The 27,239-nt window shown below is 58.5% G+C and overlaps 1 protein-coding gene across 3 annotated transcripts; it reads right to left on the bottom strand.

Annotated features, from left to right (window-relative positions):
• Positions 1-265: 265 nt before the first annotated feature.
• Positions 266-19,722, bottom strand: PDGFB (platelet derived growth factor subunit B). Of its 3 annotated transcripts, none has more exons than XM_047786215.1 (7): positions 19,592-19,722; positions 11,351-11,447; positions 9,019-9,120; positions 7,269-7,474; positions 5,752-5,893; positions 2,205-2,353; positions 266-1,816 (listed from the first exon to the last, which is right to left on the bottom strand). In XM_047786215.1, exons 1-6 carry the CDS (start codon positions 19,652-19,654, stop codon positions 2,229-2,231), a joined length of 735 nt encoding a protein of 244 aa, XP_047642171.1. In that variant the 5' UTR covers positions 19,655-19,722; the 3' UTR covers positions 266-1,816; positions 2,205-2,228. The 3 variants fall into 3 exon arrangements, with proteins under 3 accessions (XP_047642171.1, XP_047642172.1, XP_047642173.1); XM_047786216.1 differs by having other exon boundaries at positions 9,031-9,120; XM_047786217.1 differs by lacking the exon at positions 19,592-19,722 and adding an exon at positions 18,722-18,817.
• Positions 19,723-27,239: the final 7,517 nt, after the last annotated feature.

Below are 27,239 nucleotides of genomic sequence, written 5' to 3'. Positions count from 1 at the left end.
AAGCCGTGCAGAGTGGGCTGCATGGCCCTCGCCCACTCCCAGCCCGAGGCTTCCCTCAGAGCAGCGGGCTGGTGCGTGCGCACGCATGTGTGAGCGCGTGTGTGTGCGCCCGAGCTCCCCAGAGTGAGAGGAACGCGTCGCAAGCAAGCTGTCAGCAGACGCTGCCAAGGCGGCAAGGGTAATTGCTACACGCAGTGCCAACAGACAGATCTCCGGCGGATTCATTTGGTTTTGTTTTGTGGTTATTTTTTTTTACAACTTTAAATACGGAATATAAATAAATTTTACATTTAAAAAATAAAAGGAAAGCCCCCAAAAATATAATCACCAACTTTACAAACTGAAGGAAGCAGAGTTGGGGGAGAAGGGGGGGGAAAGTGCAGTAGCAGGTGGGAGCTCAGGCCCTACCCCTAGGGGGCCCTGGGCATCTCCTCCCTTTTCTCCCCCACTCCCAGCCCGAGCGCTGGTTTCCTGGGAGGAGCCACCAGAGATGGAAGCAAAAGGATCTAGGATGAGGGGCATGTGCAGGGGGGCGGAGCAGAGGCTGCCTCTCGGGTTTTTCACACCTGCCTGCAAGGGAGACTGTGTGAGCTGAGGACTTGGGGAAGTGGAGCCCACGTGGACAAGTGTCACTTCCCCGCTTCTCACTAAGGGCTCACTCCTCTCTGACCACTCCAAGCCGTGGGCTTGGTCAGAGGCACAGCCAGTCCCTCTGACTTTGTGGAGGCTTTGTGTCAGTTAGGAAAAGGATGTCTTTTCTCAAGACATTTTATCTCCATCTACCAAAAAGAAAATCGTCATCATAAATATACAGATTGGCCACGTCTACGGGGTGTGTGAACTGGGATCCCCGCAGGCAGTGCCCTTGTGCAGTGCACGTCCTGAACAACCTCACACGGCAGACTTGGCTGGGCTGGGATACGATGGGCAAGCCCCCTGCTGCCCTGGCCCCTGGGCTTCTGTCCTAGAGAGCTGTGACTGCGGTTACCTGGGGCCTCAAGAAGGGATCCAAGAGCCCCTTGGTGGAGCAGATGAAAGGGCCAGGGCAGGAGGAGACACGGGGCGGAGGTAGAGAGATGACACAGAGGAAAAAGTGAAGGGGGGGTGGTGGTGGGAGGAGGCAGTGGATGCCCAGGTTGCCATCTACATCCACCTCTCAGGCAAACTTCATCTCTAACCTGTCTGAGAGGGCACTTGGCTGCCTGGCACTCCGGCCACACCCGCCCGGGAGAGTCCACATCTTCAAAGAATTCAAACGTATAAAATGAAAAGGAACCACTGTAAGCAGAGGTGACCAAGGAGAGATGACCGGGCTTGGCACTTGGGGAGAGGGTTTTCTCCAGTCTCTGCTCCCCCCGGGAGTCTCACTCAGCTGCAGGAGTACGAGTACCCTGGCCTGCCTGGGGGTGCTTCCTTCAGAGCTGGCTGGGGGTCCAGGGACCAGGCAGGCCATGCTGAGAGGTCCTCAGGCCCACGAGCAGGGTTCCAGGCCGGTCCACGGTGCCGCGGAGGGAAGCCCCATCCCCCAACAGCGACCCCATCCGTCTCTCTTGCACTCTCAGCCCATTTTCACCAGGTCTGTAGAGGAAGAGAGCGATGCAGTCCAGGTCCTTCGTTTCCTTCTTGAGCTTCTGGGCAAGACGCTGGAGGCCACTGAGGGAAGACCCACTGGTGGAAGGGTGGACGGACGCGTGGAGGGCGGGGGGAGCACCATTGGCCGTCCGAATCAGGCATCGAGACAGACGGACGAGGGGAACAATATTATCACTCCAAGGACCCCATGGGGGCGATACAGCAAATACCATATTAAATAACCCTGTAGGCCAAGCAGAGGGACACGGGGGTCAGAGACAGCCGAGGGCTTCCATCCCACGCTCACGCAACCAGGGGCAGGGAGCTGGGGTTGACTAGCTGTCCGTGATGCCCAGCCGTGCTCAGGGCTGGGAGATTTGACATTTAGACATCCTGACCCCTCAGGGCATGCGGGGACACATCTGGGCTGGGGTCCTTGAAGCCCCCCACCCAAGCTGCCTCACGGAAGATCTCCACGGATAACTGGGAAGAGGGGCGCAAGGCTTAGAGCCTGGATTTTGTATGGGAAAAGCATCCCCCGCCCCGCCCCACACCCCTTCCCCAGCCCAAGCCACAGGCCAGGAAGAAGGAACACAGAGTGCTGGGCCTCAGTTTCCCCGCCAGGCCCTCACCTGCCCGCACTCTCCTGCGATGCCCTAGGCTCCGAGGGTCTCTTTCAGGGCCTTCTTGTCATGCGTGTGCTTGAACTTCCGGTGCTTCCCTTTCGGGGGCCGGCGGACTCGCACCGTCCGAATGGTCACCCGAGTTTGGGGTGTCTTGGCTGCTCGAGAGAAAAAGAGGTCCTGTTAGCAGGTGGATGAGCATTGGTGGGGGTGGGGGGTGGGGGTCTAACCTTCTTGACCAATGCCTGCCACAGACCTCCCCAGATCTGGGGCCGAACCGCCTGGGTTTGAATCCCAGCTCCACCGCTCACCAGCTACACCTTCGGGACAATTAGGGAACTATTCGGTGCCTCTGCATCCCCATCTGTGACAGGGGGATAACAGACCACGCCCCTCCCAGACTGGTGGGAGGAGTAACTGACAGTACACAGGCAGACCCAGCGAGGAGCAGATGAACTATGACTTCAAGTTCTTTGTCATTAGCCCCTAGGATAGGCCCCTTATTTCCAAGCCCCTTGAACCTGGCCTGGCCTGGGATCTGTTAACCAATTTAAGGAGGCAGACCGGGGCTGGCCAGTTCCAGGCATGAGCCTTAAGGAGGCCTGGCAGCTCCCACCTTTGCACCTTGGGGAGTCCGGTGCCTCCACATAAAAAGCCCGCTGGGGAGGCCACGTGGGGAGGAGAGGCCCTGGACTATAGGGAGAGGGACAGAGGCCCAGCTGTCCCAGGGCAGCCTCCAGATAGCTGACTGCAATGGCAAGAGAGGCCGGCTGGACCACCCAGCTGAGCCCGGTCACCCCACAGACCAGAGAGCAGAGAAAACGGCTGTGGTCTTAAGCCACGAAAGTTCAGCCAAGACGTGACCAGCAAATAGCGGCTGCTCTCACTCACTCACTTCTTATTTCCTCGCCTTGACCGCTTCCTGAGGGTCCCTCCCACCATCTCTCTGCCCCTTCTGGTCACGGGATAAGGGAGCCTCTGTGCTGGGGCAGAACCCCCCTCCCCACCCCCCATTTTGCCTGTCCTTTCTCTCCATTGCGCCTGTCCCCTGCCTGGCCCTCGCCGCTCTGAGAGGCAGTACAGTAGGGCAGCCAGACCACCTCCTGGGTCCAAACTGGGCCCTCGCAAGTGTTACTCGCGTGCTTTGGGGAAAGCCATGGTACACTGCCTGTGGCTCGGTTTCCACATCTTTAAAACTGAGAACAGCAGCCCTGGCCCCCTAAATTAGGAGACGACACATGGAAATCACCAGAAACCCTTAGCTAGCACTTTCCATGCACCTGGCAAAGTTCTAAGCTTATTTATCTTCACAGCAAGTACAGGTTTGTACATTTAACAGACAAGAAAACCGAGACAGAAAGTCCGGCATCCAAACCCAGGGATCTGCCTCTGGAGTCCAGGCTTTCAACCACCCGGCTATAAATCCTAGTACCTGCAAGTCTCGGTCAAGGTTAGCGCTTATGTCTGTCTTCCTCCTGGGATCCCAGGGAGAGACCTTGGCAATGAAAGTTTTCTCTACCGAGCTCAAGGCCTGCCTCTTTCTGGGAGATTTCTGAGTTCTCCCAAGCTCTTTGGGGGCCAACACCTGACTTCCCACCTCATAGACACAAGCTCCCATGAGGCAGTTACCCCATTGCTGCAAATGGGAAATTTAGGTTCTCAGGTGGGTCTCAGATGCCCCCTGAGGGAGGCTGCCTGGGAGGGCCACTGAAGGGCAGAGACAGGGCCGTCGGCAGGACGCTGGGCTGGGCAAAGCCTGAGCAAGCTCAAGGTCATCACTCAGTTCATGAGTGACAGAGCAGAGATTTGAGCCCAGGAGGTCTGACCCTGACCATCACACGTGCCACACCACCAGCTGCCAGAAGAACCATCACCCAGGGCCAAAAGGCTGAAACTAAAATGGCAAGACCTACATGACAAGTGGTTGAACATGCCTCCCAAGACACTAGGCGAGGAAATCACGTGAAACAAGGCAGGGCAAGAACCATGTTCTGGGAGTTCCCGTCGTGGCGCAGTGGTTAACGAATCCGACTAGGAACCATGAGGTTGCGGGTTCGGTCCCTGCCCTTGCTCAGTGGGTTAAGGATCCAGCATTGCCGTGAGCTGTGGTGTAGGTTGCAGACCTGACTCAGATCCCACACTGCTGTGGCTCTGGTGTAGGCTGGTGGCTACAGCTCTGATTCAACCCCTATCCTGGGAACCTCCATATGCCGCGGGAACGGCCCTAGAAAAGGAAAAAAGACAAAAAAAAAAAAAGAACCATGTTCTGAACATAAAGAAGAACATCATTTTTCCTGAATAGAAATCATTCACCGCATTAACTCTACAAATAATTTACAATACAGCAGTGTGTCTTTTTTCAGGGCTGCATCTGCGGCACGTGGAAGTTCCCTGGCCAGGGGTCGAATTAAAGCTGCAACTGTGGCCCATGACGTGACCGCAGCAACACAGGATCCAAGCCGCGTCTGCAACCTATGCTACCGCTCACAGCAATGCCGGATCCTTAACCCACTGAGTGAGGTCAGGGATCGAACCCTCGGCCTCATGGATACTAGTCAGGTTCATTACCACTGAGCCACAATGGGAACTCCAACACATCAGTTTGAAGCTGTCAAATTCTCAGCCTTCCCAGGGCACCCATGCCTCAGCTCAGCTGTGAGAACAGGAAGAGGCCAAGTGGTGGCCTTGCCTTCCAGAGGCTGGTTCGTAAGAAATGACAGTGAGATTGTCCTGTTCCCTAACCAAAGAAAGTTACTGAAAATCAAAACAATAACTCGCACGATCTTTTTTTTTTGTCTTTTTGTCTTTTTGCCTTTTCTAGGGCCACTCCTGCAGCATATGGAGGTTCCCAGGCTCGGAGTCTAATCAGAGCTGCAGCCACCGGCCTACGCCAGAGCCACAGCAACATGGGATCCGAGCCGTGTCTGCGACCTACACCACAGCTCACGGCAATGCCGGATCCTTAACCCACTGAGGAAAGGCAGGGACCGAACCCGCAACCTCATGGTTCCTAGTCGGATTCGTTAACCACTGCGCCACGACGGGAATTCTGGAAGTGACTTCTGACCGTAGACCCAAGAGAAGAGAAGGAGCTAGGCTTATGAGAAGCTAAGAGAAGCGAATTTCAACAACAGTGACATGTGCAAAGGCCCTGAGGCAGAAACTCATTTGGCCAAAGAGGCCAACCTGGCCAGGGTGGCATAAGTGAAGGGGGTTAGTCAGCTGCAAGGCCAGAGGGCCAACGGGGGGCTACATCCTCACATAAGGCAGGGGAGGAATCTACACTGCAGCTGCGGTAATGCCGGATCCTTTAACCCACTGAGCGAGGCCAGGGGCTGAACATGCATCCTCATGGTACTAGTCAGATTCTTAACCCACTGAGCCATAACAGGAAATTCAGGGAGAGGACTCTAGATTGCTGTCAGTGATACGGAAAGTTCCAGGGACCATGCCTCATCCCTCACCCTCCCTGTCCCCACGTGTCCCTGGCAGCTACCACAGGAGAAGGGGGCTGCGGGGCTGAACAATTAGAGGCAGACCCTGGATGAGTGGTTACCTCGCTGCTCCTGCGAACTCCCCGGGTTTCGAGTCACAGGTCGCGCCACCACCGTCTCACACTTGCAAGCCAGGTGGTCCTCCAAGGTCACCGTGGCCTTCTTAAAGGTTGGCTTCTTCCGCACAATCTCGATCTTTCTCACCTGGAGGACAGATCCACCAAAGTGCCTCTATAAGACCACAGGGACTGGGTCTGAGGGAGCCGCCTGCCTGCTCTACCCCCACCCTGCCCCCCACCATCCCCTGAGGTCATCTTTCCTCGAAAGCCCAGCAAGTGAGCCTCCAGGCAGACGCTTTGGCCCAAACAATGGCAGGACTTTGCCCTCTGCCCTTCTCGTAGCTTTTCCATCAAAACAAGCCCTCCCGACCTGGCCTCAGGCAGCCCCCCTGCAAGCCCCCAGAGAGGGAGAAAGGCATTTCCGGGTTGAGCTTGGGGCCCGTGGTGTCCTCATTCCCGGAGCGCCAGCCAAGGTCAGGGCAGAGGCGGGGAGATGCTTGTCTGGAAGGAAGTGCGGGAGGCTTTATCCAGGAGGGAGGCGGGAAGGGGGAGGTCAGCTGTCAGGTCTCCATCCAGAGAGCTGGCAGCGTTTGGGGACAGGAGATACCATGACAGTGGGTGCTGGGGTGGAGAAGGACATTGGTAATCTCGGGCACAGGGCCCAGACCTGGGATGACGAGCGGGTACGGGAAGAGGCTGAGGCTGACCACAGAGGAGGGGGGCATGGCGAGGCCAGCCGAGCAGGGGGGCAAGAGGAGGTTGGGTTCACCAAGTGGTACTGACCCCCCCCCCCGGGGGGAGATGCACCCACTGCCCAGCAGCCTGGCCCGAGGCGGTGTGTGGGCGAGGCTGGCCCGAGGGGCACAGAAACCTTTCCATGTGATTCAGAAGACAGCTGAGACTTCTCTGGGCCCTGCCCTGCCCCACGGGAGACCGGGAGCTCCCAGGATGGCCTCTCTTCTAAAAGTTCCCTTGAGTCAGAGTGCACACCCAGGCCTTGCAGAGAAACGGAGGAACTCAGCATGCTGACTCTGCAAGGGGCTGCCGCAGCTCCTGCAGCAGCTGCTGCACAGGGTGGGGGCCCTCTGTGCCCTCGCTGTTAAAGATTCACCTTCTCAAAGGGAGATGAGCGGGTTTTAAAGACGCTGGGGCACCTAACCCAGCCCTTCTCTGTAAATGAAGAGAACCAAGGGCCCTGAATAGGGCAGAGCTTCGGGGAAGGCAGCTGCCCAGAACATTCTGAGTTTCCAATATGTTTGGAGACCTGTCCATTCAAGGGACACGTGGGGATTTTATCCCCATAAAGGAGGAGGCAGCATCCTTTCCACGTGGCACCACGCCCAGCCCCGTCTGGGGGCCTGTCTGTGGCCCATGGTCACACCTGTCTGGAGGGAGCTTCCCAAGGGCCGCCCTCTCTAGTCCGAGCTCCCAAACCCACCAGGAAGGCCCTTCAACGCCCCGCACCCCCAAGCCTGGTCAGTGAGTTTGGTGCCCTCCCGGGCCGGCGGAGGCCTGCACACCTGGACGGGCCGCAGCTGCACCTGCGTGGGGCGGCACTGCACGTTGCGGTTGTTGCAGCAGCCAGAGCAGCGCTGCACCTCCACGCAGGGTGGCCACACCAGGAAGTTGGCGTTGGTGCGGTCAATGAGGCGCCTGGAGATCTCAAAGACCTCGGTGCGCGTCTTGCACTCAGCGATCACGGCGGGCTCGGCGACCGTCGGGGAACCTGGAGGGAGTGGGAACTCCGTCAGGGTTGGGAGTGGGGGGCCATCCAGAGCCGCACTGACAGGTGGTCCAACCCCAACCCGCAATGAGAGGCAACCAGCCCTGGGACCTGGGCAGGCTGCTGACCAGCTGGAGGCCTCAGTGCCCTGTGTGCAAAATGGGGAATGATACAATCCACACCCAAGAACCACTGGAAGGATCCAGTGAGATCACTCAAGAGCATGCAGTACACGTCAGCTTCCTCCTGCCAGCCCGCAACCATTTTATTCTATGATTTCACACATTTATGGGTTTGCCCAGCATGTGGCTTTACTTCCGCATTATCTTTTTTTTTTTTTTAGGGCTACACCCGCAGCATAGGGAGGTTCCCAGGCTAGGGGTATAATTGGAGCTGTAGCCTCTGGCCTACACCACAGCCACAGCAACACAGGATCCGAGCCGCATCTGCAGCTCATGGTAACATCAAATCCTCAACCCACTGAGCAAGGCCAGGGCTCGAACCTGCGTCCTCATGGATGCTAGTCAGATTTGTTTCTGCCGAGCCAGATGAGCTACTTCTTGTAGCCACTCCTTCATTGCCATTTACATTGTAATCTATTCTTACTTTGCTGCTTTTTTCAAGCTTGTCTCCTCATCTATGAAATGGGACAATAACACTGCCGGCACCGCATTTGCCGATCGACTGAGTAAAGTGAGGGAAGCTGGGACTGAGGCATCAATGCTGGGGTGACGGCCACCTGTCATTATTCACATACAGAGAGACTGAGGCTCCAAGAGCTAAATTAGCTGCTCAACTTCACAGAGCGAGGAGTGAAACTCAGACCACCCGACTCTTACGTGCACGACCCCCAGCCATGGTCTACAGTGTTTTGGGGGCTGCAGGTGGGCAGAGAGGAGGAGGGATTCGGAGTGGGCACCGCCTCCCTGAGAAGGCTTCTGGGGGACCCGCTGGTCTGCAGCCTCCCTTGCTTCACTCCTGCTGTCCCAGGAACAGCTGTTGGCCACCGCAGAGGCAGGCCGCCTGCCAGAGGCACTGCGTTCAAGCAAGAAGAGCCGCCTGGGAGCCCAGTCCCGCCACTTGCTAGTTCTGCGACCTCAGCTGCTTCTTTACCCTCTCTGGGCCCCAGTTTTCAACTCTATAAAGTGGGGCTAATAATATCTACCTCCAAAGTTGAACGGGAAGGAACAAATGAGGTTTTAAAGGACTATATTTAGAAAACAGTAAGTATTGGGGGAGGGGAGGAGAATGACTCAACTCCTTGATAGTGTATTTAAGGATGGTTATATTTTTTGGGGGGCCACCCCCACAGCGTGTGGAAACTCCCAGGCCAGGGATCGAACCCATGCCACAGCAGTGACCCAAGCCACAGCAGTGACAACGCCAGATCCTTAAGCCACTGGGCCACCAGGGAACCCCAGTTACACTTTTTTAGCTCCGCTCAATCCTAAGTGTCAGGACGAAGGAGCTGGCCCACCAGCCTGGGTCTGGCCATACCCCCAATTCTCCCTCCCTGGATCCCACCTTTGAGGGGTCACCATGCTCACCCTCACTCTTACCCAGGCTCCTTCTCCCGCGGGATAAGGTCTCGAGCTCGCCTCCAGAATGGGACCGGGTCAAATTCAGGTCCAAGTCAGCCCCGTCTTCATCTGCAAGAGGAGGTCAGACACGTTCTGCCAACAGCTGGCTGGCTCGACCCTACGGTGGGAGCTCTGGGGGCGGTTCCGGAGAAGGGGGGAGGATGGCCTCTCCCCCACCCCTCCCCGAGCACACCGCCCCTTTTGGAAGCTAAGCGCTTGAGTCTGGCGCCTTAGACCACTCGGCCATCCTGACACCTTATTCACCCCTTTTGGCACCCTGCAAAGCTGAGGGTCCGAGCTCTGAGGAGGGGGGGGTCCCTCTAGGCACCCCCTGTGGCGGCCAGGGGGCTCAGAGGGTGGTGGAGCCCTGACCGCATCGCCCGGGGATCGTCAGCCCCACGCCGGGCCCTTCAGCCACATATTTGGACAGAACCCATGTCAATGGAGTTAAAAATAACCCATCCCCTTTGCTACTGTAAGAGAACCCTCCTTGGCCTCCAGGGCGGGGTGAGGACCCAGAGCTCTGAAGGCCGGTTTCCAGTGCCCCTCCGCCCAGCGTTCCCATAGGAAGTGCTGAATGGAGAAATTCCCAGAATCCCCAGGGGGGGACCGGCAGGCCCTGGACGCAGCCCCTCTGGAGCCCCGGACAATGGCCCAGTTGGGCGGGAGAGAGGGAGGGAAGGAGAGGGATGGGGGGCGGGAGGGGGGGGGCTGAAGGCAGAGAGAGGGGTGGGGAGCCAGGCCTGCTGGGGTCGGGGAGCCCCCACCCAACACGCTTCTAGGCCTCCATCTCTCTCCAGCCCCAAGGCTTTCACCGTGTTGGTCCCTCTCCCTCTAACCTCTGGCCCCACTGTGTGTTCCTTCCCCGAAGCCGCCGCGGGAGGCGAGGCCTGGAGAGGACCTGAGCGCCACGCTAAATGGTGGGCAGACCCTTCTCTTTCTCTCTGATGGCTGAAGTGCCAGCAAAAAACCTACAGGGTGCTGAGGACAAGCCCCTGCCCCCTCCATCCAGCCCCTCCCGGGCCCTGCTGTCATCCCAGCCCGCTGGCCCTGCCCATGACAAAGCTCCCGCTCATCCGTGCAGGCTCCCAGGGGGTCCTGTTAGGAAGACACTGGGCTATAACTGGTGCCTGTCCGTCTAGTCTGCTGCTCCCACGTCAGCGTGTCTGTCTGTCCTTCTCACTCCCTTCCTTTCCCTCTGCCATCTCTGGAATGTCCCTGGTAGGGAGGAGATGGGGAAAAGATGGCTTTGTGGAAAGGTTAAGTTGATTAGGAAAAAATAGCCACATGGTTGCCTTGAAACAGGCCCGCTATTGAAAAGCTCATCTCGGAGATCCCGACCCCCACCCGGGGTAGGTCGGGGCTGCCCAGGGGTGGGGGCCAAGGGGCCTTGGAAAGAAACAGCAGAAAGGCTAAATTTGGAAGTTGCCCCATTGTGTTGACCAGGGCTGGCCAGTCGGGCATGGGGTGGGGGGTGTGGGAGACGTGGGGTGGGGGGGGGGCCTGATGAACAATAGGTGGGCCCAGCTGGGGCCCCCTCCCGCCTGCCTCGCCAGCCCCCGGCACAGGCCGGTTTGAAAGGGCCCGGGAATGCTTTTGAGAGGGAGCCAGGGGCCCAACGGCGAGAGGAAACAAAAGCAGGAAATGCTGGCCCCCGTAGATAGCAGTCTGGGCAAGGATTACAAAGTGACAAAGAGACAAAACCCCCGAGGGAAGGGGAGCTGGGGGTGCAGGGGGGGTGCCGACCAGGGCTCCAGGGGAACAGGCCAGAGGTTAGAATAGAATGGAATTTGCTCTGAAGACAGCGTTTATAAATACATTCCCGACCCAGCCCGCCAGCCCCGCCACGTGTGTGCCACCAAGCACGTGCTCACGCGCTGAGTGCGCTCTCGGGCATGGGCAGGGCTGCCCACTGGTCCGGGCCAGGTGTCCCTGGGAGACCTTGGAGACTGGGCCTTCAGCCAGAGGGGCAGGGAGAGGGCTCCTCCGGCACCACCTCCCTGGCCGAGTCCACACCTGGATATACATGCGGCAGATGCCCTGGGCACCTCCCCTGCCCCCTCCTCTCAGCACTCCACCCTCCACACCAAGCCAGAGCCACATGTGGGAGCTTCTCCTGCCACGCCCCACGTCCTAGGTAGCAACCCGTCCGCCTACTCAGCCCTGCCCTGGACAGGTGTGGCTGCCACAGGCCTCTGGTTCTCTGGATAGCAAGGAAAAGGCGATGCCCTGGCCGTGCCCCTCTTGGCTCCCCAGGACCCAGCGGGGAACCGGGGCACCAGACGAGGATTCAATTTACCTACGGAGTCTCCGTGCAGCAGGCGCTGGAGGTCATCGAAGGAGCGGATTGAGTGGTCACTCAGCATCTCGTAGAGCTCCTCAGGAATGGGGTCCCCCTGCCAGGAAGACACGGGGAGTGGGGGTGGGGCCAGGTGAGCTGGGAGCAAGGGCTTTCCAGCCATGCTCCCCCTTTCCCCCAACCTACACACTCCCTTCTATGAAAAGTTCGGGCCCCTAGGCCACAGGCAAACAGACAGCCGGGTGGGGGGTACAAAGGAGGCAGATTCCAGACCTGGCGATCAGGAGCACGAAGGCCTGGGGCCAGAACCTGCCAAAGCCTCTAAGACCCAGCTCAGACCTGCAGGAAGCCCAGCTTGCTTAAAGTCAGCTTGGATCACATGTATCTGTCTCCCCATCACACGACCAGGTTCCAGGGGCCTCCAATAATCTGATTTCTCTGTGTCCCCTCCACACCTGAGAGCAAAAGGCAGCCAACATTTGTCATAGGAGATCTGATTATCCCCATCCGACAGATGGATAAACAGAGGCTCAAGTAAGTGACATTCTTTGCCAGAGTCCTAGAGCCGATATTGTACAGAGAACGCAGCAGAACCTGCATTCAAAACCAAGTCTTTCTGATGGCGGAACCTGTGTCCCCAGCCTCCTAAGTACACAAACTGTTCTTGGGTTTGTTTGTTTTTTTTTGCTTTTGGGGTTTTTAATTTATTTTTTATTAAAGTATAGTTGATTTCCAATGTTGTGCCAATATCTGCTGTACAGCAAAGTGACCCAGTCATATATATATACACACTTTCCTTTTCTTACATTATTTTCCATCGTGGTCTATCCCAAGAGATTGGATATCGTTCCCTGTGCTATACGGCAGGACCTCATTGCTTATCCATTCTAAATCCAAGTGTTTAATAAACGCTTGAAGAGCTGGAGGGTCTCAGGAGGCCACATGCACTAGCGCTATCTATTTAGTCTCTCAACTCAGAGAAGGAGCGAAGGGAATCCTCAGATACGGCCGGGAAACCTGAAAGCTCACCCATGCCCCATGCCCAGCCAAACCCTATTTTTAGAGCCCCTCTGGCCTGGTACCAAAAACACTTGAAACTTAATAAGCACTTTAACAGGCCCCGTTCGGAGCCGGGCTTCCTCCAGGGAAATCGCAGGTCCCACAATAACATGAGAGCAGCTCTAATAGGAAGGTCATGGCCACGTCCCCCACGGTCCAGGGAGACCCGAGGGGCTGCTGCCAAGGGTCTTGAGAAAGATAGGAGGCCAGAGCAGAGGCTGCAAAGTGTAATCTAAGGACGAGTGCCCCCAGGCAGAGAACGTGTTTTAAGATCTGTTGCGCGTCCAAACTCACACCCGTGCAGACACAGGCACGTGCACACGCGCAAACACACGGAGGGCTCTGTCTTGGGGAAAGGAGCCCGGGCAAGGGTGTCAGCAGACCGGCCTCACTATGGCCTGACCCTGGGTCACCCAACTCGGTGCCTCGGTTTCCCCAGATTAAGAAGGGAGATGCTCTCGCTGGTACACCCAATGCTCCAGGGACTGGAGTTGTGAGAGGCTTAGCACAGGCCACCTTGGGGAAGGGACGCTGCCCTCTCCTGCCTGACGGTCCAGGGAGGTGATCGTGTCTCTTGGAGGGGCCCAGGGGTGCTTCCGGAAAGGTCTGTTAGGAGCCTGGTGACTGATCAGGATCTAGGCTCCCCCGAAGCTCCATTTCCTCACCAACCATCAACACCTCCGCCAGGGTCCCACTACCGGCAGCTCTGGCCACCCATCGGCCCTGGAGCCAGAAGACCCAGGATGGAGCATGACCATGACCGCTTCTAAAGCAAATTCCTTGAGACCCCTGAAGTCAGTTTCTTCATTTGGACGTGGAGCCCATAATCCTGCCTGGTGCCTAAAGCTGTCGGCAGGTGTCAGGGGGGGGGGATGAAGGTCTAGCAGTACGCTTGGCTGAGAGTTGGAGTCCACGGCTGCACAGCTGGGGAGCCAGGGGCTGCATTGTGAAATGGGAGGGGGGGGCACTGACTCAGCTGTCCCTCACTTTCCTCTCCCCCCGCCCCCATGCCCGTCTCCTCCAACCCCAGAAAGACCACGCCTTTGGTGGTCTCAAATGTGGACACAGGACCCAACCCACCGAACAGAAAGCCGGCAGCTGGTCTCCCATGAAGCCCAAGGCAGGCCACTCCTCCTGAGGGTTCCGTCCACCCCGGAAGTGGGAGACCAGAGAGCTGGGTTCTACCTCGACTGCTACCACCCTTCCTGTGACCTCTGGCTGGCCACCACCCCTCTCTGGTCCTGGCTCTCATCTGTGAATCAAAGGGCTCAAAGACATTTGATTCTATTCCAGCTCTGCCTCGGAGTGGAAGGAGAAGCAGCAGAGGAAAGCCGAGGATGCGGTGCCCAGCCAGGTCGCTTAGGCTGCTTGTGGAGTAATGATTTAATTAACCCCCAGGAGAGGGGCCCAAAGGCCCAGGACCAAATGGCACACGGCACGCATGCCAAGACCTCCTTGCTCACTAGAGAGCTGGCTGCAGCCACCAGCCATGAAAGAGGAAGCAGACCGCCCCCAACCCCAATGAGTCTAGCAGTTGCCCCAGACCCAGCCCATGATGCGGTCTCAGGAAAACGAACCCAGAACCTCCCAGCCTAGAGCCCAGGATAGAGACTGGGGAGGTGAGGGAAGCACACAGTAGGTGCTCAATAAATACTGGTAAAATGCATGAAGGACTTTCCCCCTCTCCTTGGGGTTCTCACCTGTATGATTCTCCCACATCCTTCATCAGGACCACCCCCCCCGCCCCCCCGAGCACATGGCCTCCTAAAGAGTCCGCTGTAGTCTTAGCAGAGGGGCCATTTCTCCACGTGCTCTTAGTAATTTGGCCCCTGGATGCCCAGAACGCACTGAGAGCCCCTGGGTTTGATATTAACACCACGGCTAACTTCTATGAAGCACTCCCTCTGAGCCAGACACTAAGCTAAATGCTGTACCAATCACCAATCCAAGAGGCTGGTACAGTTTTTGTTCCCATCTTCCAGATGAGGAAGCTGAGGCTTAGAAAAATTAAATAAACAGCTACAGGTCTACAGGACTCAGAAGCGGCAGGACGGCAACGCTCTCCCAGGGCCATGGAGCTGCTTGAGCATCGTCCTCAGTTCCTGCCGGCTCCACACCCTGCGGAGGGGCATGAGCAGCAGTTCTCAAGCAGGGGCACCTGGGCCCCCAGAGAACACGGGCCATGTCTGGAGGCATTTTTGGTGGTTACAACTGGAGAAGTGCGACTGGCATCTAGTGAGTGGGGGGCCAGTGAGGCTGCTAAACACCCTTCTGGGCACAGGACAGCCTGCCACACTGCACGAGTCTCTGGCCCCAAATGTCCGGAGTGCCAAGATGGAGAAGTTCTATGGGAGACAAACAAGCAAGGGCATCAGCTGCCCAGGTTCTTGGAGTAAATCTTTTAGACAGCCTAAACCTCAGCTCCTTTATCTCTTACCTGGGGCTACCTCGCTGGGGTTACTGGGAGGCTGAATTTCACACAGCAGAGCAGCCGGCAGAGGATGGGTAGATAATGAGCCGGCCGTGCTGTGGTCACCATATATTTCTTTGGGGCAGCTCCTGGAGGGCAGCACGCATGCACAGGGCCAGCAGTGCAGGACATTTTTGAGGCTGACAATGGGTGGGTGGAGAGCTGCCCACCCATGGGAGAGCATGTGGCTTTGCATTATCCCCCGTGCCGGGCCACAGGAAATAGCACCTGAGCCCCACACTGGCACTTGCCTGGGACCACGTGAGCTGGTGGGTGGGTCCCTTCCGGGGCTGGGGGTGGCTGGCAGGTGGGGAAATTCAGCCTGTGGTCAGCTCCAGGATGCAATGCTCTGGGCGGGGGGACTCACACGGGCACCTGCTTGGGGTCAGAGGCTCCTCATGGGTTTCCCGGGCACAGGTTCTGGAAGCCTCCTTAGGGTGGGCAGCTCTCCTCGGAGGTGGGAAAGGAGGCCTGGCCCGAGGAAGCTGCCCCAGATCTCAGGCCTGGGGTTCCTGGCAGGGCGAGGGCGTGGCGAGAAGGCAGCTGGGGCACAGCCAGCCCTGGGAGCCAAGGCAAACAGCCTCCTCCCCACCCCACCCCCAACGCCAGCTGCCGAAGGGTAGGAAGGGCACAGCGAGCCGAGGCCAGGTGAATTACCTGCGCCCAACCAGGCTGGCAGATTCAAGGGGCCTGGACCCCACCCTCTGCCTGGGCTCCGGAGCACACAGAGATACACACTCCCCAGCCCGCCCGCCATCCCGATGAGGGAGACGACACAGGCTCGGCCCGGCAAGCAGGGGCGTTGTCAGTGGCTGGCAGAAGGAGAAGCCAACAAGACCTCGCAGCGCCCGCCTTCCTGAGTCTCAGGGCTGATTTAGATTTGATGCCAAAGCCCAGCCCTTTGAAGAAGCCTTCTCTGCTCAGACCACAGAAGCCTTTTAGAACCAGCCTCTCTCTCCCACCTAGCATTTCCCTGCCCTATTGCTCCTGGGACACTCCACTCCCCCACCCCTATTCCTCTTAGCCCAGCCCCCCACAGGGCCCCCACCTCTCCCTCAAACAAACAAACAAAAAAAACTGTTAGACCAGGAAGAGAGAGGCCGGTGCAGCAATTATAATCCTTGCAGCCATTGCAATCACCGCCCCCAGGCCCCCTGGTCCCAACTCCCAGCTAGAATGCGGTCCAGGAATCTGCATTTTCAAGAGGCCAGGTCACTCTGCTGCCCTTGGGAATTCTGAGCTTATCCAACCTTCTCAGTTTGTTTGTTTGTTTTTTAATGGTGGTAGAAACTGAGCCCCAGCGCAAGATATATGGAACATTTGCAATCCCATTTTCCTTCTGTTTTGTCCCCTCTGTCCAGTTCAAGCTTGGCAGTCCAAGTCCCGTGGCAAGGAAAAGAAAGCCACGCTTGTCTCTCAAGACTGGGGGCAGTGGTGCAGCGGATTCCAACGAGGATGCCTGCTGGAGGGCAGCGTGGCCACGCTGGGCTGCCCTGGCTGACAACTGAATGAGGCCGTGTTTATGAAGCACTTAGCAAGCCCTAGACACATGTCTGCTCCTTCCCTCGCCCCCCACACCTCCCACCCCCCCCCCCCCCGGACTCACTGTCCTTTCCACAAATATTTAGATTCTCCACCACGGGGCCAGGCACCGCTCTAAGCAGGGGAAATGGTGGTGACCAAGACAAAAGCTCTCTAGTGGAGTTTATATGCCGGTGAGGAAAAACAGATCATAAATGACTAAATAAATCAGAAAAGGAAAGTAATTATGCTGGGGGGGGTGTGGGGTGAGGGAAGACTCCAAGGGGGACTTAGGAGGCCCGGGGCCAGCACCTCTTCACCACTCCTGCTGTATGGGTCTCTCTCTCGAACACATACTGTTCCTAGGTCTTGCACCAGAGCCTCCAAATCCTGTTTGATCCTAACCTTGCAGACACTTCTAGGGCTGGAAGATTCTAGCAAGTCGGTCTCCCACTACCTACAGCCACTAGCAAACCAGAAAGAAGCTGGCTGGTAAAGGTCTATGGGGCCCTTCACTCCTCGGCAGAAGGGTGCTGAAGCCAGAGGCATCACATGACAAAGAGAGTCACCCTCCCGGAAGCCAGTTCAGCTGATGGAGAGGGGACCTCATGGGCCACAGCCAATCCTCGGCCAGGCCCCACCTCAGAGCTCCCCATCCCTCCCTCCCAGCTGCTGAGGCCTCCACCTGTGGCTCAGTCCAACCCCAAAGCCACCTCCACCAGCAAGCCCTCCCGGACTGGCTCCCATGTCAGTAGATTTTCCCTCTAGGTCTCCTCCCTCAGAGCCTCCTGAGGCTTACACAGGCTCTGCCGGAAAGTGCTTCATAAACTACAAAGCACTGCACAATTGTGGGTTTCTGAGGGCCCTGTGTTCAAGGATGCTGTGATTCAAGTGAGGAGAAAGGCACCAGCTTCCGTGCCATAGCTTCCCCACCAAACACATCCCGGTGGAGTTGTGGAAAAGCAGGAGGAGCTGCCGGATGAAGCTGGAGACAGTAAGGGCAGGCCTGGGAAAGCCTTATCCAGCTGTCATCCAGCCTCTTCAGCCCAGGCTGGGATCTGCAAAGAGGACAGAACAGTGTTCCCCCCTTCCCCCCTCCCCCAGCCTTCTGGAGTCGGGATGTAGGGGTCCAGCCAGTCCCAGAGGTTCAAAGAAGAGCTTATTTGAAGAGAAAGATGCGCTGGCCGTCGCAGCGCCCCCAGTCACATCAACACCATTTTGGGCCACATGCGGATGGTTTAAAAAAGCAATCACAGAGGGGTGATGCTTGCGGGGCGTCGAGCCGAGCTGACCTGACCAGGCAAAAGCAAGTGGGAGCTGGGGAGCCATGACCTGATGGGAGGGTGCCTGTTCCCATTCCCTCATAGCACCCAGGCAGGAAAAGGGGTCGCTGCAGAGGTGACGAGATTCCAGGGCCCACGATGGGCCCACCTGTTGCGCGGGGGCGGGCACCTGGTGCAGGGGCGTAGAGGGGCCGTGCGTGCCTGTGAGCGTGCGTGGGTGTGCGCGCACGTGTGCTCAGGCTGCGTGTTCGGGGGCCGTGCGTGCGTGTGTGTGCGGTGCGCGCGCGTGTGCCCCGCTTGTGCACGGGCGTGGCGGCGGCGGGCGCGCGACCCGGCCGCGGTAGTGCGTGCCCGCTTTGCGCACCCGCCCGCCCGCCGGAGCGCAGCATCGCCTCTGGCCAAGAGTGTGCATGCGTGGGGTGAGTGAGCGAGTCCGGGGGCCGGGCGGGGTGGGCCGCGGAGAGCAGCGGCGGGGGCGCCGCCGTTCCCAGGACGCCCTGGCACCGGGCCCAGCCCCCAGGCCCGGCGGCGAGGCGAGGCGGCAGCTGGGGCCGGCCGGCGCCCCCCTCCCCAACAGCTGGCCGCGGCCTGGGGGGCTGCGGGAGCGGAGAGGAGGGGGGCGTCGGGAGGGGCCTGCGGGCGGCCGGCCCGAGCCCTGCGTCCTCCCTCCCGGGTGCTTGGCCGCGGGGGGTGGCCGCGGAAGGGCGGGGCCCCAGGGCGGGCGGCCGGCGGCCCTCGAGGAGCCCCGAGAACAAAAGGAGACGGCGACGACTCCTCCGTGGTCAAAACAACCTGAGCTGGCGGCGGCCCAAGGCCCGGCCGCGGCCTCGGAGCTCTTCACCTTAACCCCTTCGCCGCCGCCTCCTTCCTGTGCGGAGCAGGAGGCAGAGAGGGACCGGCCCTCCCCGAGAGCAGGCGAGGGGCCGGCTCCCGGCCGCGGCGAAGCGGAGGCGGGACGGGACCCAGGCACCCCGCGTTCCCCGCTGCCCTCTTCTCCCGGGCACCTCGCGCCTCCTGCTGCCCCGCCCCCTTTCCCACCTGGATTCCGGGTAGACTTGCCAACTCACTGCTACGTGAGGCTGGGAGGGGTGCGGGGGACTCATCCGACCTGATAGCTCCCGCAGACGTTTTGCTACCCCACCTCCCCTGCTGTTAGGCTTTTACAGGCGGGCGCTCCGCGCCCTGCAAGCGGGGGAGAGAGAGGTGCGTCCTTCCGCAGGGCGCGGGCGCGGGCGCAGGTATGGCGTGGCCTCAGACACACACGGTCCCTGGGGGCTGGATTTGCTCAGAGCTCCCACTTCTCCCCGAACCCCAAGTGCCCCAAACCTCTCTTGGCACCCACCGCGCCCAAGACACAAGCTGATCCTGTACCGTACTCTGGGGCCAGGCAAGACCTGCACGGGCCCGAGGGCACCCGCCGCGACCAGGAGCGGGAGCCAGGGTGGGACGCAAACCTCCGCCCAAGGTTGGCGTGGCTGCCACGGGTGCTTGAGCTCGCACCTCCCGGGCAAGCCAGCTCCTGGACAGGACCTAAGCTATAACCGAAGTGGGCTGAGGTGGACGCGCTGCCTCGGCACTACCCCACCCCTCTCCCTTGGGCTGGGAGAGGGCTTATTCTCGGGTTCCTAAGGGGTGGGGGCCAGGACAACACACACCCTCCCCTGATGCTTAGAAGCTCCGAGATCTGGGGTCGCCCCTGGGAAAGAAAGCCACCACTGCACTCTCCCCTTGGAACCTGGCACCTCCCAGACCTAGCGTCTCAGCCCTCGGAGGTCACCTAGCGCCCGGTGTCAGGCCCCGGGGCTGCACGGGTCCAAAGTTCACTGCAGCGAGAGGAGGGGGCGACCGGGGAATAGGGGCGGGGGTAATGAATGAAGCCAAGCCACCCCAGCCGCCGTCGCAACTCACCTCGGCGCTGACCAGACGCAGGTAGCAGCAGAGAGACAGGAAGAGCGCCCAGCAGCGATTCATACCGACTCCGGGCCCGGCCCCGCGGGGCCCCGGACGCGTGGACCGAGCGCGCCGCCCCCGCGGCCAGGGTGGGGGGCGGGGGCTGGGGAGGGAGGTGGGCTCTGCTCGGATCTGCGGCGATCAGGCGTTCAGGCCGCTGCAGCCGCCGCCGCGGCTCACCCGCATGGCCCCCGGGCGCCGCCGCCCCCAGCCCGGGCTCCGTCGTTGGGGGTTGAGGAGAGCCTGGGAGCGGGACCAGGGTCCAAGGCCGCTACCTGGGCGGATCCCAAGCCCGAGCGAGCATCCACGGCCGGGGGGCTGCGTCGCGAACCAGCCGAGGCGTCTAGCCGTGTGGGGGCGCCCAGGGGACTCCAACCTCCAAGAGGAAAAAGAACACGGCAGTCGATGGTTCGTCTTCACTCGCCGGCTAAAGGCGTTTTCCTCTGCCCGCCGGCTTAGCTTTTTTGCAACATTTTCTGGAAAGGCCTCCGAAGTCGGAAAGCGCAGGGCTGGGCACCTCAAAGCCAAAGTCTCCCCCCAAAAACTTTTTCCAAAGTTGGCTTTGCAGCGGCGGCTCGAGTACCCGGGCAGGGAGAGGTGCAAACTCCCGCCCGGGCCGGGTGGGGGGGCCGGAGCGTGTGCGCCCTGGCTCGGGGCCCGGGCGGCGGGCACGGCTGCTCCGCGCGCGCTGCGTGCCCGCTGCGCGCTGGGCCCGGCCCGGCAGACAGGTGGACGCGGCGCGAGTCGGTCAGTCCGTCTGCCCGCCCGCTCGCCGTTCTGGGCGTCCTCTGCGGGCTGCGAGCTGCGGCTGCTTCTCTTGGCAATGAGGCTGGAGGGTGGGCTTTTTTTCCCCTTTTTGCGCGTGTGTCTGTGTGTGCGCGCGCAAAATCTCTCTATCTCGGGAATGAAAGATGGGCGCTGGCGGCCAGAGGGGAGCCCTCAGGGAGGCAGCGGGGGAGGCTGGCTGCTCCCGGCGGCGTCTGGAGGAGAAGTTGCCACCCTTTCAGCTGTTTCGGCCTTTTATAAAGTGCGAGAGGTGGGTGGGTGGAGACAGCCTTTCCTCTTCTGGCCGAGAGTCTGCGGTGGGGGTGGGGGGGGGAGCTCCGGGAGGGCCTGAGGCTAGAGGATGGTTCCTGGGAAGGGAGAACTAGGGACAACCGAAGAACGAAGAAGAAGAACGCAGGGCCCCCTCAGCGCGGTGACTGTGGCCTGATTTCTTGCCCACATGGTTGGGGGCAGGGGTGTCTCCCAGGCCGCTGGCTTGGAGGAGTCCTTGTCTGCACCTCCAAGACCAGACATTTGCACCCTGGCACAGGCAGGGTGGTGAGGAACTCAGGCTCTGCAGATCCTGCTGTGGCTCTGAGCGGCTGGGTCACCTTGGGCAAGTCACTTCCTTTCTGTCACTTTCCTTTCTCCTCCATCTCGCCTCCAAGTGGGGATAAGGTTATTGTGAGAACTTCATGCCGGAAAGGACAAAAAAGCACCCGGCCCCAGACCAGCCGCAAGGTGATCCCACAAACCCTGCAACCCGCATCCTTCAGCTGAAAGCTGGGTGCACGCCCCCTCCTCCTAGCTGGTTGCCTGGCACACAACAGGCGGTGCCGGCATTGGCTGAATTTGAATCCGTTGAACTGCAAAATCACACAAACCCCCACAAGCCTGCAGCATCCTTGCAGGGCCGCCATCATGATCCTACAGTCACCCCAAATGTTTACTACCTCCCTCAGCCCACAGCTTGGAGGCCCCGGGTCCCCCCACCCACGCCAGCATTCACACAGTTAACGCCTTCCGCCCCCCAGCTCTGCGAGCTGCTGGGTCCCTGCCTTCAGCAGTCACACGGTCACAGTCACAGAGTCACACGCTCGCACGCTGAGCCCAGCACCCACCACGGGACCCGCAGACTCACTGCATCGCCTGGCTCCGGGCTTCAGGACACCTCTCTCTGGTCCCCTTGTGCTGTCTCTGTGGTCTGCCCTTTGTACCCAAACATCCCTATGGGGTGGCAGCCTGCTCTGCACATGTGCATGCACCCTTGGTCGCCGAGCCAGGCACACCCACCATCTCTTCATAAATTGTCTTTTGGGACCTGAGCAGGGGTGGTGAGGAGGAGGAGGGACTTCCCAGGAGGGCCTCTCTATAAACAGCCACCCGCACCCACCCTCTGCCCTTTACTGCACAGTGGCCAAGAGACAGGGCGGGGACAGGTCACCTTAGTTCAGATACTGCCACGGCCACTTGCTGGCCATGTGTCCCTGGGAAGTTTAACTTCGCACTACCTCGATTTTCTTCCCTATAAACTAGAGATAAAGCTGTAATGGGAGAGAGGAGGGCTTTCAAAGAGGCCTGGGAAATCTCTCGGAGGGATGGGAATGTTTGCCCTCTTTGCTGGTGAAGATGGATTCATGGGTATTTACATGTATCTAGACTGATAAGTGCTTTATTGTATGTCAGTAGCAGAAGGATAGTAGTAGAAGAATTTGGAGCTGCTTCACAGAGTGGTCTGGAGGCTCAGATAAAAATAAGCCAGGTGGAAGCACAGCGCGGGATGCCTGGCACATGGAGTGCACCATCCCTTCAGCACAGCTTTTGAGTGTTCCCTGGTGGCCAGGCACTGTTCCAGGCACTGGGGAGACGGCATAAAGCTGATATAGCCCTCGAGGAGCCCCCATGTGGAAGCACAGACAGATGCATCAACAGATAAATTAGGAGACAGGGTGACAAGGGAGATGGGGTGGGGGGAAATGGGAAGATAATCCCGAAACACAGGATTTGAAGTCTAGGGACTTAGAGATAAAACCCTGCTCCACTAGACAGCTGGATAATCTTGACCTTGACCTTCTGTATCTTTATTTCTAATTACCAGTAGCTCCCGTCATTACCGAGTGTCCTTATGGTTGGTAGTGTTCTTCGTACTCTGCCTGTGGTCTCTCAATGCTCCAGTGAGAGGTTTATTCCTTTCTTATAAACGGAGAAATGGAAGCACAGAGAGGTGAAGCAACTTGTTCAAGGTCACACAGCCACATTGTTCAAGGCCAGCTAATGGTGAAGTCAGGACTTGCATCCAGCTGCAGAGCCCACACACTTGCTTAAACCACCATGCTGTGCTGTCTCCTGGCAGGTGATGATGGTGACAGCAGTGGCACTTCTTATACAGGGCTTTTGTGAGCATCAAACACGTGAATACATGCAAAAGCACTTTGCCAACTGAGAGTGCTGTACCAACGTGAGTCCTGACTTACATACAAAAAAGAGAGCACACAGCTCAGCCTCTGGAGAGGGATGTGATGGGGAAAGGCTACTAGGAACAGCATTATTGAGCACCTTCTGTATGCAGGCCCTGTGTGAAGCCCCGGGAAATGGAAGGAGGAAGGAGGCCCAGTTCTGGCACTCTGGGACCGCCAGGCTCTTGAGTGAGATATACGTAAATCTTTACAAACTAGATGTCTTTGTGCACTGGTTAGAAATGGCAGGACAGGGACAGCAGAGACAGCAGGGAGCACATGGCACCTAGGCCTCAATGCCATGCTAAACAGAACCTCTTCCTTTTTTTTCTCTCCTTTTTCTTTCTTTCTTTTTTTGTTCTGTTCTGTTTTGTTTTTTAGGGCCGCACCCACGGCATATGGAAGTTCCCAGGCTAGGGATCGAATCAGAGCTGCAGCTGCCGGTCTACACCACAGCCACAGCAACGCCAGATCCTAGCCGCATCTTTGACCTACACCACAGCTCATGGCAATGCCGGAGCCTTAACCCACTGAATGAGGCCAGGGATCAAACCCTGATCCTCATGAGTACTAGACTGGTTCTTTACCTGCTGAGCCTCGATGGGAACTCCAAAACCCCTTTCTTGCATCACCTCTCCTTACAGACACTATGTCAATGTGGGGTGGGGGGCAGAACACCTTCTCCTTTTCCTCCTGTCAGGCTTCCCTTAGCCAACACCACCTCCAGGAAGCCCCCCAGGCTTGGTGCTTGCTCTGGGTTCCCACAGCATGTCCCCCACAGTATCGTCCTTGCCCATTTCTCGGTCCAGCCCTAGACCAGGATCCATTCCAGCTCCTGTAGTATCGTAGTTGCTCAATAAGTATCTGCTGAAGGAACAAATAAATGAGTAAACTTCTTGTCTCTTTCTTCCTGGCCTGTTGGGTCTTCCGGCCGGAAGGGTCGAAAGAGTTGGGAAGGGGGTCTCTAGTCTGAGATGCACAGGACATCTGAGGGGCACCCCGCCCCCAGACCTGGGAAGGCCTGAGCCCATCTTTGGCACGGGGGCCACTGAGGAATCAGGCTTTTCAGGAGGGGTGGAGCCGCTTATGTGGGGCGGGGGGCCACGCTCTCATAACTCTTCCCCTCAACCCCAGTGGCTCTGAGCCAAGTAGCAGAGCTAGGAGCCACAGCCCCCAGCTAGGTGCTGGAGGGGGCCTGCAGGAGGCTGGGAGCTTTTTAAACTGTGTTTAGAGCAATCTAAGCTGTCAGCCATTAGAAGCATCTCCCACCATGGGAGTGGGGGCCATGGGCTGAGGAAGGAGTTGGCTTCTGGAAGTCGGAGACCCAGAAGCATCAGGCAAGCTTGCTTTTCTGGGCTTGATGGAGAAGGACCTGTCCAAAGTGGGGACAGTCCAAGGCCGGGCCACAAATGGTCTCAGCCCCCAGCCCAGGCTGTGTGATGGCCAAGAGCTTTCTCTACCCTCCAGCCCTGTAACCGCCATCAGGTCCCCCAGACCCCCTCGCTGGCTGGTCCCCTGCCTCCCCATCAGCAAGGCCTCTGCCCTGGCTTCTCTGTCATCATCATCCAGGGAGGGAGGTGTTATATCTTTTTTTTTTGTCTTTTTCTTTTGTGGCCCCCCGCCTCGGCATATGGAGTTCCCTGGGCCAGGGGTCAGACCTGAGCCGCAGTTGCAACCAATGCCACAGCTGTGGCAACTCCCGATCCTTTAACCCTTAACCCACTGTGCTGGGCCAGGGATCGAACCCGCGTCCTGGAGCTGCAGAGAAGCTTCCGGTCCCATTGTACCACCCCAGGAACACCAGGTATTACATCTTTTTTTGTCGTTGTTGTCTTTTTAGGGCTGCACCTGCAGCATATGAAGGTTCCCAGGCTAGAGGTCCAATCAGAGCTGTAGCCGCCAGCCTACGCCACAGCCACAGCAATGTGGGATCCGAGCTGCATCTGTGACCTGTACCACAGCTCGTGGCAACGCTGGATCCTTAACCCACTGAGCGAGGCCAGGGATCGAACCCACATCCTTATGGATGCTAGTCGGGTTCGTTAACCGCTGAGCCACAATGGGAACTCCCTGGTATTACATACTATATGCTCATTTTATAGATGAGGGAACTAAGGCTTAGAGAGGACAAGGGACAAGACTTCTCGGCAAAGCCTGCCTGGGTTCGTAGCCTCACTCAATCCTTGATTAGCTCATGACCTTGAACAAGTCACTCCACCTTTCTGAGCCTCAGTTTCCTCATGTGTCAACCATGGATAACAATAGTAATGACCTTCCGGAGTCAAATGAGCTAATACATCCCAAGTGTTGAAGGCGGGCGGGGGGGGGGGGGACTCCAAGAATGTCATCAGTTTTCCCTGCGGCCACTATTATCGCTCCAAGATGCACGCATCTGCACACGCACCTGCACACGCACACACCCACCTGTGAACTCCGGAGACACGGCTGGGAGCGGGGCCCATGGCTGGGAAGGGCACAAGCATGTCACCTTGGACTAGGGGGCAGGGGGCTGTCCTCACATAGTTCTCCCCCCATTTCTGTTAGAGCCCCCCGCCCCCGATCCTGCGGAGGCTCCGGCCAGTGTGGCTGTGAGTACCAGCGAGGCAGGAGAGACCCCGGAAGGCAGACAGACAGACCGCCCCTCTCGGGCCTCGGGAAACCTGGGAGGCCCCCCCCCCCCCCCCGCCCCACTGCCTCTGCAGCCTTGGGCCCTGTGTCCTGTATACAAAGGCAAGGGAAGCGGCCTGTTTGTTTTCCTGGGGCCAAGGCAATGCATTTTTAGCTCCTCCAATTCTCCAGACAAGGAAGAGGATGTTTGGACGGGCAGCTCTGATCTACCTGTCCTGGAAGCTGCCTGGAAATGGAGTAAAGCCCCCCAGGGGGAGGGGAGCAGGGCCAGACAGGCTGGGAGACGATGCGACCTGGACCCAAGACTGACGGGCTCCCTCCCCCTCGAGAAGGTTCATTCTCACTCACCTTTTGCTGCTCACCTGCCGGGCCTGGAGCGCCCTGATAAACGCAAACGACCTGACTTCTAGAGCATTCGCCCTGGGTGGGGCTCTGGGGCAAGACCTCTACCTGAACTGACAGCCTTGAGGGGAAATGCAGCAATTATTACCATTTTATCAGCAAAGAAACAAGGCTGGCTGGGTCCTTGCCTGCTTCCTGGAGGGCTGGTGCTCTTATCAACGTGTTCATACCTGGAGGAGGGGGGCGCTGAGGCCCAGAGAGGGATACGAACTTGCCCGGCATCACCCAGCAAGGAAGTCACAGCACCGGCATTCGAATCCAGGGCTGTCCCACCGAAAGCCACACTTTTGCCCCCCTCCCCGGGTTGCGATGCCTCCCTGTGTGGCCCGAATCAGAGGTGCCAAGCTTTTCGTGTCATTTCGCACGCAGAAAAGTAGGCAAGTGAAGGGAGCTAGATGCAGGAGGCTGTGCCCCCAGCACCCAGCCCCCATCCCAGAACGGGAGGACCCCACTCGATGTGGGTGAGCCAGATCTTCCCAGATCAGGGCGTCCCGGCTGCCGTGTTCTGAAGATTTGACTGGGAACTCTGGAAGGGGTGGGGACAGGCCTATAGCAGGCAGTCTTGGCGGGGGATGACTACGGCAGTACACGGGCCTTCAGCAGCTTTCCAGAGGACAATAGTTGTGACTGCAGGAAACATAACAGACCTGTCAAAAGAATGGGAACCCAACCCAGAGTAAAAGTCACAAGTTTCTCATCAATATTCATAAGAACAAATGTTTACGTGGCACCTGCTTTGTTGGCAGCTTTCTCCAAGCTCTTTAGGTGTATTAATTCGGTTAAGCCTGGAAACAGGCCTTCGGGAGAAGAGCCGGGATCACCCCATTTTACAGATGGGGAAACCAAGGCCCGGAACAGCTCTGCAAGCTCAGGGATGAGTGAGGGCTGAGCTGGGATTCCAGCCTGGGCAGCTAGAGCCAGCATCACTCTCTGGATGTCTACACCTGGGTGCCAGGCCAGGCAAAGGGGAAAACTCACAGGTGCCCAGTTCAGCTGGACCCTGCCCTCGCTCACCCACAGATTCTGACCCAGCTTCACCCTACCTGAGGCGGGCCCTCTGCTTGGCAGGGGTCTGGCTCCCTGGCTGAAGGAGGCCCCTCTGGCTGTCATGAATGATACCCACTTCACTGGGCTGAGGCAGGACAAGGGACCCTAGGGGCTGCTGGAAAGGAAGTGCGTATGGGAGGTATGCCCATCCTGTCCTGGTCCTTCTCTCTCCCTTGCCCCAGCTCACCACCTGAGTCCCCAGCCTGTGCCACCGCCATGAGGAAGCTCCCCTTTGAGAGAAGTTCCGACATGGCTTCGAGGTTTAAGGTCCTGTCCTCGAGGGAAAAGCCAAGGGCATTCAGAAGGGA

The sequence above is a fragment of the Phacochoerus africanus genome, chromosome 7, assembly GCF_016906955.1.
Source record: "Phacochoerus africanus isolate WHEZ1 chromosome 7, ROS_Pafr_v1, whole genome shotgun sequence".
Classification (NCBI taxonomy): domain Eukaryota; kingdom Metazoa; phylum Chordata; class Mammalia; order Artiodactyla; family Suidae; genus Phacochoerus; species Phacochoerus africanus.
The sequence above is the reverse complement of the archived record's forward strand: the minus strand, read 5'-3'. Positions and strand labels throughout refer to the sequence as shown.

Bases quoted from the DNA above. Each gene is read 5' to 3' on its own strand.
- PDGFB (XM_047786215.1), bottom strand. From the start codon at position 19,654: ATGAATCGCTGCTGGGCGCTCTTCCTGTCTCTCTGCTGCTACCTGCGT. The intron at 9,121-11,350 runs GTAAATTGAATC...CTCCTCTTGCAG, and splicing joins GCTGCACGGAGACTCCGTAG to ATGAAGACGGGGCTGACTTG. The intron at 5,894-7,268 runs GTGTGCAGGCCT...TCTGTCCTCCAG, and splicing joins TGCAGCTGCGGCCCGTCCAG to GTGAGAAAGATCGAGATTGT.